The 12,194-nt window shown below is 50.5% G+C and overlaps 4 protein-coding genes across 4 annotated transcripts in view; 3 read left to right on the top strand and 1 right to left on the bottom strand.

Moving 5' to 3' along the window:
• Positions 1 to 430, top strand: part of BBK36DRAFT_1199012 (hypothetical protein) — a gene marked incomplete at both ends in the record, with an annotated part of 1,704 nt that extends 1,274 nt beyond the window's left edge. Inside the window, one exon of the mRNA XM_024897067.1 lies at positions 80 to 430. Within this exon, the coding sequence (XP_024750277.1) occupies positions 80 to 430 (351 nt within the window). The remainder of the gene's footprint in view (positions 1 to 79) is intronic.
• A 468-nt stretch (positions 431 to 898) lies between these two features.
• Positions 899 to 2,565, bottom strand: BBK36DRAFT_1117858 (MFS general substrate transporter; the record flags this gene model as incomplete). The annotated part of the gene is made up of 3 exons (XM_024890406.1): positions 899 to 1,642; positions 1,735 to 2,196; positions 2,305 to 2,565. 3 exons carry the CDS (start codon positions 2,563 to 2,565, stop codon positions 899 to 901), a joined length of 1,467 nt encoding a protein of 488 aa, XP_024750276.1.
• Positions 2,566 to 7,403: 4,838 nt separating this feature from the next.
• Positions 7,404 to 9,180, top strand: BBK36DRAFT_1168469 (amino acid transporter; the record flags this gene model as incomplete). Its single annotated transcript, XM_024895188.1, has 4 exons — positions 7,404 to 8,001; positions 8,063 to 8,390; positions 8,467 to 8,978; positions 9,074 to 9,180. 4 exons carry the CDS (start codon positions 7,404 to 7,406, stop codon positions 9,178 to 9,180), a joined length of 1,545 nt encoding a protein of 514 aa, XP_024750275.1.
• A 763-nt stretch (positions 9,181 to 9,943) lies between these two features.
• On the top strand, positions 9,944 to 12,136 carry BBK36DRAFT_1118327 (hypothetical protein; the record flags this gene model as incomplete). The annotated part of the gene is made up of 4 exons (XM_024890467.1): positions 9,944 to 10,021; positions 10,079 to 10,917; positions 10,987 to 11,565; positions 11,671 to 12,136. 4 exons carry the CDS (start codon positions 9,944 to 9,946, stop codon positions 12,134 to 12,136), a joined length of 1,962 nt encoding a protein of 653 aa, XP_024750274.1.
• Positions 12,137 to 12,194: the final 58 nt, after the last annotated feature.

The following is a 12,194-nucleotide window of genomic DNA, read 5'->3' as shown; positions in this document are numbered from 1 at the left end:
CCTCTTCTGGGCGTACGAACTCGCTCTCGTCATCGCCCGCTGGGTCGGATCCCCGTGGCACTGCGTAGACGGGTACAAGGGCGCAGCATCAACAACGTGGCTCGCGCTGCAGGACCAAGCGTCCCTGGACGAGCTGCAGGCGGACCGCGTCAAATGGGGCAGCAGCTGTAACCGGCACCTTGAATCCGGCGTGAAGAAGACAGAGGTGGAAGGCTGGGGATGGGAGGGCAAGCCCGAGACGGACGAGACGATTGCGGCGGACCCGGCGCAGTGCTTGCTGCACAAGTCGGTGGGGAGACGACTGGGGACCAAGAACGTGACGGAGGAGATGCTGGTCGAGTTTGAGGTGGAGGGGGCCAGGGCGTGGCGGGAGATGGAGAGGTTGAGGCTGCAGTGGGCGGATATCTTGAAGCTGGGCAAGGAGGAGTAATCTGCGGTGTTCATGTATGTGGTCATTTGCCGGAATCTCCACACCTTTTGGAGATTGTGAAAGTGCTTCTTAATGATGGATTCTAATATGGCACGAAGATAATACCGACATCGTGGAAAAGCATGGCTACAGAAGAGAAAGAAAGAAAATGGGTATATATTCTTAGAACGTATCTGGTATCAAAGATGCGCACGTAATCACTAATCACTACTACCACCACGACAATGGAGTTTAAAGACGCACATTTTTCGTCTTCTTTTTTACTGTTCGTTGGTAGATTTCCAGTCGCCCTTGACCCCTTTTTCGAGGCCGCTCATGTACTTCGTGCGCATTCAGGATATCAAAACAAAAGTGGGAGAAAATAGGATTTGAGAGATTCGGAGTGGTTCGTTGGGCGGTTGTAGCGTTTATAGGATGCTCGTCCTCTCTCTAATCTTCTTCTTGGGGGGGCGGGGGGAGTATGTTCCTTTAAGAAGATACCTCCTGCCGAGGCTGCAGTCTCCGCAAAACGACCTTGTCCTTGCGCCCAAACCATCCCAATACGAGAACCAGAGGCGCCGCAGCCACGGCGAGGACGGCCTGGAAGATAAGAAAGTTCTTCATATTCTTGGGAGGGTCGCCGTCGCTGCCAGCGGTCAAAGGATCGCCGACAATAACAAAGATGGCGCCAAAGAACTGGCCTCCGGCCCAGGCTGCGGTGGACGTGACCTCAGGGCTGATGGGATGGCTCAGGTCGGCCAGGAACTCGACGGCAATGGGCACCAGGGCAAAGCAGCCCGCTCCAATGATGGCCAGAATGACGTACGGGCCCGCAAGGCTCCTGGTCTCGGGCATCCATATGAAGACGACGAAGCACGCTGCGACAATGGGAATGATGACCTTGATGGCGAGCAGGAAGTGCTTGGTGCGGTCGAGGATGGGAGACGTGATGGCGGCGGTGACGAGGCCGACGACGATGAGCACGGCGCCGCCGATGCCAGCCTGGTCGTCGGTAAAGCCGTACGGGAGGAGGATTTGGTTGAGGAGAGTGGAGACGGCGTTGAAGAGGCCGACGTAGATGGAAAAAGTTCCGAAGACGAGCCACAGCTCGAGAGATCGGACGGCTGTTCGGATGGAAGGGAGCAGTGGCAGCTTGGGCGTTTCTGAGGAGGGGCCAACGGGGGTGGGCGGTTGAGAGGGGACGAAGAAGGCCGTTATTGAGCAGGCAGTCGACTAGGTCAACGTTAGCAAAGCCTGTACCTTTGCGGTAATGGATAGGCAGGGCAGAATCAATAGCGTAGGCTAGTATTTGGGGCATTCCTTACGATAATCGCGACGTAGAGCACCATGTTCGGGACGTCGTCGGGCGAGTTCACCCACAGCGGGTTGATGAGCTGTCCGAGAGCCGCGCCGAGCGGATTCGCCAAGCTGGCCAGAGCAGTTGCAGCAACGCGGCCTCGGTCAGTGAACCACAGGTCCGAGTACTTGGCTGGTGTGGCCAGGACAAACGGCTGGGCGAAGCCAATCAAGATTTCGCCAACCATGGCACAAGCGTAGATGCCACCAGACGACTTTGTCGAGCCGGCGTAGCGAATCCAGTTGCCGACGACAAGCAGCAGGGCGGCGCACATGAAGCCCAACTTAAAGCCGCGGTTGACAATCCAGATGGACAGGGGAAAGATGGCAACGAAGGAGAGGAAGAAGGCGGTGCTGATCCAGTTGATAGCCGAGGAGCTGACGTTGTAGTAGGCCGCAGAGTCGTCGACGACGGGGGCGTAGGTGAGCCACTGGCGGACGGTGTTAGCAGTTGAAGTTGCCTGGGAGATCTATGGCGATGATGGCCTCAAGAAGAGGCTCGAGAGCCTCTCGACAACCAGACATCTGTCTCAACTTACTCCCCAAGACACCATGATGTTCATGAGCGTCAGCTGGATGAGGCCGAACCAGCGCCGCTTATACGTGCGGTACACGGTCGACGAGCCGTTTTCGAGATCGCCATTCCGCTCGTCGCCGCTGATGGCATCGCGCTCCTGAAGGCTAAACTCCTGCGACGAATCTTTCTTGGAGCGCCAGAAGCGAAGGGCCTCGGTGCTGCTGGCGGAGTTGGAGAATTTGTGGAAGACGCCGCTGCGAGGCGTCTCGACGGTTTGGTCCATGGTCGTTCTAATGCCCTGGCTCGAGTCGTTTGCTGCGCTTGCCATTGTAGGTGTGAGATCTGTGAAGTTTTTTTTCTTCTCCCGTTTTGGAAAGCAAACATGAGATTTGCCTCCCGAGGGTTGACGGCAATCTGGTGGACTGCAGCAAGTGTCGGACAGCTGGTTTTCGCAGCTTGGGAGTTCTCCAAGCCAGTCGCCAACCCATTCACTCACTGCCAGGTCTCGTTCACCTCGAAGTTAGAAGAAAGTCAAGCATCCACCGCCTCAAGGTTATCTGAGACGTCTGTTGTTGGCCTCATATAATCCGCCGTTGCCGTCGATCCACCCTCGATGTCGTTATTCTCTGCCCAAACCACAGCCGTTGGTGACGGACAAGTTGGCGGCTCGAGTCTGGCCAGCAGAGGTACGAAATGCGAGCTGGTGACCGGCTTACCATGACAATGGCACTGGCCGAGGAGGAGCAGCGTAGCTCATGCGTAAAGGGAGCCTGATCGATCCGAGGGCAGAAACGAGCTGAAGAGATACGGCGTATGTGTAGGAGATAAGGTATGCGTCCAAGGCACTTGTATGTACGACGGAGTCCGGGCATGAGGGGAAGCAGATGGAAGCTCGGACTGCTGCCAACCGGGGCTATGGCCTTCAACTGGAATTCCACCAGCAGCTGGCAGCCTTTTTGGCTACAGGCGGTTGCAGTCGCTAAAACCGAAGCACGAATCACCGTCCAGCAGGTGCTGGGCGACATTCCACGACGGGCTTAGCGGCTTCGGCATGGCTTGCATGGCGCTGGGGAATCCATTTTTCCATGTACACCCCACAAGCATCTTAAACGTTAAATAAGTACAAGCCCCGCATAGGTCTGTTTAATTTGCTGTTTTTGCAGAAGTTAAGATATAAGCGTTTACTAGTAAATTACTATAGGAAATAATATATTTTAACTATTTAATAATCTATAGCATAGCTATTATAGTTAATGCACTGTTATAGCTAATCTAGCATGCCTTAAGCTAGGTCTTTTAGTAATAACTGCAGCACTATATCTTAAGCAGCCTATATAGCTGCATAAAGCTATGCAAGTGTAAGGGTATTTATATTATAATTCTAATTAATCTAGGTCTTTATCTAAGACTATATATTCTCTATAAAGTTAAGGTCTAGGCTATAAGCAGCCTATATAATAGCCTTAATTTTAAAGGCCTTAAGCTACTCTTAGGTTAATTAGGCTATATATGCTAAAGCGTCATTATATATAAAGCCTATACTTTATAGCATTATATAAAGGAAGTCCTTAATTAATAGCAGCACCTTCTCTTAATACTAGTTAGCTAATATTCCTTAGCCTTTCTCTTAAAAGTAAGTTAGGCCTTTATATAGCCTATAAACTAACCTTTAAAATATCTAGCCCTAGCTGTAATAATAAATAAGGTTAAAAGTAGCTTTATTTTTAATCTTATAAACTGTAATTTACTTAGGCCTGGTTATGCTATTAATCGCCTAGGTCTTATTAAAAAAGCAGATTAAGACTTATAGCTAGTCCTTTAGGTTAGGCTATAGCTCTAGGAGTTAGCAGTATATTTAAACACAAGCAGAAGGGTCTTTCTTTATAAAGGCATTAAGACTATAAAGCTAGTTTATAAATAACTTACAGCCTTTACTAAAAGGCCTCTTTTGTAGTATTATAAAGCCTTTTACAGTAAGCTGCACTTAACAAGGCGTTATATTTAGCAGCTTAGCGATCTTTATAATTATATAGCTTATATAGTCTTATAAGGTCTATATAGTAACCTTATTATTATAGTTAAGTAGCATAGCCTATTTAGCATAGTTTACGGTTATTAGCTGCAGTAGCTGCTTTAGGCTTTAACTATAATAGCGACCTAGATTATAACTGCAGTCTTAATAAGGGCTTTAACTTTAACTTTAACTTTAGCTTTAGTCTTAATTACATTAGCTAAGGCTCTTAAAGTTAAGAGGGCTTTATAATAAAGGGCTTTAGTAAGGCTGCCTTAGGTATAGTAACTACAGGGGCTTATATTTAGGGCTTTAAGGTAGAAAACGCTAAGTTATTAAGCTTATGCTAACGCTTGCTGTTATAAGGCTTTAGTTATTATATTTAAATAGAATTAGGCTAGAAGATAAGCCTCTAACTCTTTAGGCCGGCGGCGTTAATAGCCCTAGTATAAGGCTTTATAACTGCTAATAGCAGTTAGGATCCTTATAAACTTTAAAAAATGCTATTGCAATAGCTATTTAATAGTGTAAAATAGCTTTAACTTACCTTCCTACCTCTTTAAGTAGACTTTATACTTAATATCTATAATAATGTTTTTATTATTATAGTAAAAAATAATACTATTAGGTTCCTTTATATAGAAAAATATATAGAAAGGTATAAGGCCCTATCACTAATTAAAAATCAGGTCGGTGACGACTTAGTGGCGATTTTATGGCAAAAGTACTGATTTAACGTTTAAGATGCTTGTGGGGTGTAACCTAAGGCATCCTTAGCGACTGGGGGCGTTGAGAGTTAATATAGAAGCTTCTTCTTCCTGCAGCTTCTTCGTGTCAGCATCGTCAGTTGAAGAAACACCACAGGATTATCACGGGTGAAGACAGATCCAGAATATGGTTGGATGCTTAGCAGCTACTCTGACGACGGACTCGATTCTATCCTGGCACGCAAATACACAACTGCTCGCTCACCCACAGCCCTTCGCTTGACGCACTGCGAGAACATGCGAGAGACCCAAGCCATGCACGCGAGCAAGCGAATACTGGGGGAATCCCGGAACCGGAGACCCGACGAGCAGCCGAATCCCGCGTCTACCGTTTCTTTTGCTGGCTAATGTCTTCGTACTGGCTTTGCTTGTCGAGTACACGTTACCGCCGCAGCAACAAGCACTGCACAAGTCCAACGGCTCGCAAGAATCCCAGGTGAGCTGTCGTGGAGCCATCGCAGTCGCTGTGCCCCATCCATCCCGTTGGATAGTATTCGATCTGTGACATCGACAAGCTAACCTGCCTCGATTGCTCCATCTGCTGGGCACGGACCGTCCAGCTGCGACCTCGAAGCCCCTCGTCCCGCTAGCAATCGTGACGCTACGGAGCCTGGGATCGTGAACGGACACCAAAAAACGGCTAATTTCCACCTCGACGTTGCTTTTCAGCTGTTGGGCCCTGGGATTCGCCAGTGCCGGCAACGCCAATCACAGTTGCCACAGGCCCGCAGGCCGAGGGTCAAGGGTCAGGGTGCTTCCAGTCATACCTTACAGTAGCTACGAGAGTGTACATGTACGACCTCCTGCCGGCTCCCTGCCGCAAAGGAGTCGTGCTGCTGCGGCTCGCAGCACCTGGATGAAACGCGTGTCCTTCTAGCCGCACAACTGGAAACATTCTGGTGCCGTATCGAGCGTCCAGGTGCGTGTGGAGAAGCGGTGATGGCACCAAAGTCGGCCCTGGCGCCTCCGTGGAGGGTTGCAGCTTGTCGGGGCGACGTTTGGTTCCAACAGCATCACAGGATAAGAGGAAAACTCGAGTTTGATTTGCTTACATGTGCATCCCACGTATCAGCGCGCCCAGGAGCGATCGACAGTCGGCCACAGCCCCAGTGTGCCACCGACCGGTCGGGATTTATCGAATCATTGGTCCAGCCGCTGATTGCAAGGGACGGTATCTGAGATTTGCCAATGCAAGGGCACGGGGCGACTCGACTGCAAACTGCGCTGCAATATGGTGCTGTGCAATAGTTTTCTCTTGGCAAGGAATTATCATGATCCTTTCTTCTGAACTGAGGAGAGTTGCCATCAACAACCATGAGCGTGTTTTGTTCAAGCGATGAGAATGTAACGCCACGCTCTCACTCTTGACTTGCGACGTGTTCTGACTCTACAGGTACTCTCTCTAAAAAGTCCTGCCTGTACTACCTACCGGCGACCAGTCACGAGGCTCCAAAGGTAGCATGCAGAATCGAGCTTGACGCTGCTGCCTTATCCTGCCAATTTACCAACATCAAAATACCCAGTCCAGAAGGCTCTTATGATCTCTGCCATCAACAGTGCGCTGCTGAAGACGAGGACTCCTCTCCCCAGGCGTTGCGTCGTGAACGAATTCATTCGCATCATCAAGCCTGACGTCGGGCCACGACTTTATTCCAGACCAGGTGACACAAGCCGATAAGCCCATACGGATAGGATGCAATTTGTCTCAGCTCTGTACAGCATCAAGTACTGCTCGTCAAGAGAGGACGTGTCTCCAGAATGATGGCAGCTACAAGCCTTACACATGATCCTGCGCCATTACGTCGATGCCAGCTATCACAGCATCTTCTGCTATCTAGGGGGCAAAGTGTCACTCTTCGGACGCGTTCTTGCTTGTATGACGAGGCCAATCTCAGAGAATCTCAACCATCGTTATGATCGTCTTCGGGACTCCCTCCCAGAAGGTTCAAGTCTCATAGGGAAAACTGTACAGGATCGTGTTCTAACCTAGCAAGCTCTTCCAGAAAGCAGCAGGCATATTTGGTGGCGATGGAGCTTCATAATAGACTGACTACGACTAATTTCATTGCTCTAAGCTTAGTCCTCTGTGTCTCGTTAACTGAGACATTCATCAATGAGGGAGTCATATGTGGAAGCTGGCAAGCAATCCATGGCCGGGTTGTTCTTGCCCGTGATAAAGGTGAACCATGGCTCTTCTCGTGCCCTTTTCATGTGCTATGTGGTTTCTTTCCTTTCTGCTCGCTCCCGCCTGATGCTCGACGCATCACCATATACCAGATATTCTCTCTCTTTGAATGTCTCCCGGTCTTTTCATTTATCTCTCAGTATTCATAATACGCCGACATGGACGAACAGAAGGAAAGCTCGCACGACAAAGCCGAGGTCGACAACTCCCTGGAGTTGGCAACCAGCGAAAGCACGAACGAGACAATCGAGGTGGTCCATATTAACCCGCAAGCCGTCGCCCGTGATATCGGGCCCTTCCAGATCATCGCCCTCGGCTTCAACATCCCCAACAGTTGGGCGGGCGTGGCCACCGCGTTCTCAGCCGCGCTCACTGCTGGAGGCCCCGTGTCGCTGATATACGGCAACTTTGTCAGTCTCGCAATGTACGGATCTGCGGCCGTCACGCTGGCCGAGCTGGCGAGCGTCTACCCAACAGCGGGTGGACAGTACCATTTCGCAAGCATCATGGCACCTAAGAGGTTCAACCGGTCCATTTCCTACGTGTGCGGCATGTTGGCGACGGTCTCGTGGGTGATTTGCTCTGCAAGCGTGGCGAGCATCACGAGCTTGTGTATTGCCTCGATTGCGGATTTTTATGGCGGGTATAAGGCGAGCAACTGGCAATTGTTTCTCATTTCGCAGGGGTTGAATGTTTTTGCTCTGGGATATAATTTGTTCTTGATGAAGAAGACGAGGTGGATTCATAATGCGGCTTGTGAGTTACGGCTTGCTTGGGAGACACGGGCCAAACAGGTGTGCTAACAATAGGGGAACAGTCATCTTGACGCTCTCAGCGTTTCTCGTCATATGCATTGTTTGCCTTGTTCGAGGCGACAAGCAGTCTTCGACTTGGGTTTGGACCAACTTTGAGTCGTCTTCAGGGTGGCCGCCTGCGGTATCCTTCTTCATCGGTCTCTCCACCCATGCGTACATGTTCGGGGGTCTCGACTCTGCGCTCCATCTTGCAGAAGAGACCCTGGACGCCTCCAAGACGGTGCCCAAGGCCCTCATGTCGACGATTGGCATTGGCTTCTTCTCTGGCTTTGTCTTTTCTGTGGCCATGACTTACTGCATTCCCAGCTTGGACATCTTTGCCAACGACCCGTAAGAGTTTCTCTTCTTCTCCTTCTCTTCTACAAAATGTGAATAAGGCTGAAGTATTGACTGAATGCTTCGACAGCGTGCCTATTTACAAGCTTTGGAGAATAGCTAGCAAATCCGACACTGCTGCCACAGTATTTCTCGTCATCGGCATCGTCATCTTCACATTCATCCTCGTTGCCACTCAACAAACCACCTCTCGTCTGCTCTGGGCCCTGGCACGAGATCAGGGCTTAGTCTTCTCCACTCACTTTGCCAAATTATCCCCCAAGCTGGGCGACATCCCCGTTGCGGCACTCCTTCTGGATGCAGGTCTGATAGCCCTGTGCGGGTGCATAAGCCTGGGCTCGACGGCGGCGTTCAATGCGCTGGTTGGCGTCTTTTCCATGATGCAGATGACATCGTTTGCGATTCCGGCTGCGTTGCTGTTGTATCGCAGAAGGGATAAGAAAGTGCTTCCCCGAAAGAGAGCGTTCAGGGTGCCCGAGATGGTGGGCTGGGCTTGCAACATTGGGACGGTTGTCGCCGCTGTCATTGAGACTCTGTTCTTCACGTTTCCGACGGTTCTACCAGTGACGGGGAGTAATATGAGTAAGTTGACAAACCTGTTGCCACGCATGAAGTGGTGTTGTTTCAGTATATATGTGAGAAGAACAAGATGTGCTGACTTTGCTTTTCCCTGGTAGACTATGCTGTAGTTGTTCTGGCAGTAGTTGCGATTGTCATGATCCTGAACTGGGTCTTCTCTGCAAGGAAACGCTATCAAGGTCCTAGAATTGGGGTTGCTTTGTAGGTTAACCGTGTAGTTTTTCCAATTGGCAACATGGCTTCTTGGCAGTATTCACTCACTTTAATATATATCATCTTTGCCATTCAGAATACATTTCTTTCGTTCTTTCAACATGTTTGATAACAGCCTCTGTCAGATATGGACGAACGATCGGAGAGAACGGAGCAGCCATAACATTACGATGATGTAGATGTTCAGCATGCATTCAATGATCTTGATTGTCGTCAACGACTCGCCAAGCATCTCTGCTCCCAGGATTCTGGTGGAGAACTCGACAGTCTCCTAGGCTGCAGCCAAGCAATGAAGTCAGAGACAGAAGCCAGCCACTGGACACGTCGTGCCTCGCGTTCAACCTTGGTTAGCTCAGTCTCGGGAATAAAGCGATTCCCAAGCTCTCATGGCGGTTCCGTAAGGCTGCCCGCGGCAGGCCTAACTCGCGCTTTTCGAAACAACAACACGCGGTTTTCTCACATTTGCGAGGCGGAGCGTACCTATTTAATGCAGATCGGCGCTTAAGGGTCCCCCGCGTGGTCATATCTGGCACAGCCTCGGCATCCTTCAGACCACTCATGCATCTCTGGGCTGATTTACCTATGGCTGTGATTCTCTTCGGTTGGAATGGGTGACACTTTACATGAAAGATTTCGTAGAATTTATAAAAGAAGATCTCGACTTCGTCGCAGTTGATCATGATCATTGCAGACTGCTGATCGACTATAACCACGCCCCCTAACAATACAATACTAATTCCTACTAAAGCACCATCATGGATGCTGTAGGTCTTGCACTCAGTATCGCGACCCTGTACACGACGTGTCGTGACGGTTACAACTTCTTCACCACCGTGAAAGCAGCAGAGACGGAGTCTTCAGCTCACCTACGCGAACTGGAAATCCAGCAGTCCATTCTCAAAGCATGGGGCTTCCACTGGGAGATTCAAAGTGAATCCGGCGGCGAGCCAGAACACTCCGATCCCAACAGGCGAAAACGGACCAAACTTCACCAGTACCTCTTGAGCAACCGATTCAAGGCCGAGGGCGTCTTCAAGACACTTTCTGCTCTTGCCGATACACTCTCCGACCAGGAGAGGCTCACCAAACGCTATGGTATCCAGTTTCGACCTGCTCAGGCCATCCAAAATGGATCGGAGTCGACCAGCAACGTCCAGCTGGCCATCACTGGCACTACGATTGAGGATGTCAAGCCGGTGATCAACGAAGTCAGGAATCGCCTCTCCGTGCTCAACAAGTTCAAATGGGCCTTGAAAGACAAGGACAACTTCAAGAAACTTATCGCCGACTTGCGATCTCACAGCGAATCGCTCTATCGTCTTTGCCCGGAGAATGCGTTCGAGTCAATGAACATCTACCTCACCATGGAATGCTTGGCCAAGCAGGAGTCGCCAGCAGGTCTGAAGTGGACTTCAAGCCTCGCAATCCGGCAAGCGAAACTCGACGAGGAGTCTTCGGTGCGGGAAGGCTACGAATTGTTGGCTTCGACGGCTACTCTGAAAGCGTCGGTTAATGAAAACAGAGACAAGCAGGAGGGCTTTGTCATGGATCTTACCGCCGTCGACAAGAAGCAAAGCGAGATGTGGTATTTAGGAAAGGGCCTTGCCCTGTTCGAGGAGCAAGTCGTTTACGTGGAAATGCGAGACTACCGCGGACCGCCACTCGAACTCACTGCAGAGCAAAAGCAGCAAGTGAAGCGCCGGAAGCGAGCGCGCTTCTTGCGATCGTCGTCAATGAAGGGCATGAGGAGGCGCCCCTACGACTGGCATGATATGGATCAGATCGAAGATGACAGCAGCCTCGACGATAGCGAAGAAGATGCCGAACCAATCGAGCTTGTCAGACCAGCCGATGCCCAGCTTCGCGCTGTCATCAAGAACTTCTACAACACCTTTCGCGGCGCGAACATGATGGCGAGCGTCTATGGATTGGACATTGCCGGCATGATCGACCATACCGAAGGCGAGCACAAGGGGCATTGCAGCATTCTCTACAAGCTCCCCGGCAGGATTGGCGTCCAGAGTCGTGAGCGGCCTGCGGAGAACCTCAAGCTTCGCGCACCTGTGACGCTGCAGTCGCTGCTTGGGATCGAGCAGAAACAAGGCATTCGATCTACGCTCGGTTCGCGATTCGAGCTGGCCAGGAAGCTTGTGCGTGCCGTTTGCCTGCTTCACTCCAGTGGCTGGCTGCACAAGAACATACGCGCCGAGTCAGTCATGTTCTTTCCCGAGCATGTCAGTGCGCTTCAGGAGGATCAATACGAGGTCAAGATCGAGATCGACGTCTCAAAGCCTGTTCTCATGGGCTACATCTTTTCACGGCCGGACGATATCATCATCCGAACGAATGCACCTTCTGCACAACAAAGAGAAGACAAGTTTCTTACTAACATGCTTTCCTTCCAGCCTTCTGAACAATGGGTTTGCACAACTGTCAGGACATGGGACGACCAGATCAACGAGAAAGCAAGGTTGAAACGTAGGAGGGAACCACCTCGAACAGGTAGCATATATGGTCGCGATATGCCAGTCAGCTCGGCCGTGACCGAGCGTGCGAAAGAGACAAATATCAGTGGCTTTACGCTTGACTATTATCAGCATCCTGCGAAGCACGCGGATCCGAAGCGTACGTATCGTCACGCATATGATGTGTACTCGCTTGGTATACTTCTACTCGAAGTCGGGCTCTGGGAGAAATTGAAGAACTATGAAGACTTGCGCACGGAATTTGATGACGAGCCTGATTACGACGAGGAGGATCATTATGAGCGAAGGCGATGGATTTGCCGAAAATATCTTGATCGTCTGAGATGGGCGTGCGGAGACACGTATGCGGATGTTGTGCTCAGCTGCCTCATGATTGATAGTAGTGATGACGAAGTTGGCAAGGCAAGCGAGAGGGAGCTTTGTGCTAGGATTGTAGCCGACCTGGAGGGCTGTCGGGCTTAGAAATTTACATATATACAGAAAGACCTACTAGATCTCGACCTTGATATTGTCTTGATAA

This window comes from Trichoderma citrinoviride, assembly GCF_003025115.1.
Source record: "Trichoderma citrinoviride strain TUCIM 6016 unplaced genomic scaffold BBK36scaffold_6, whole genome shotgun sequence".
Lineage (NCBI taxonomy): Eukaryota > Fungi > Ascomycota > Sordariomycetes > Hypocreales > Hypocreaceae > Trichoderma > Trichoderma citrinoviride.
This window is presented reverse-complemented; position numbering and strand designations above follow the sequence as displayed.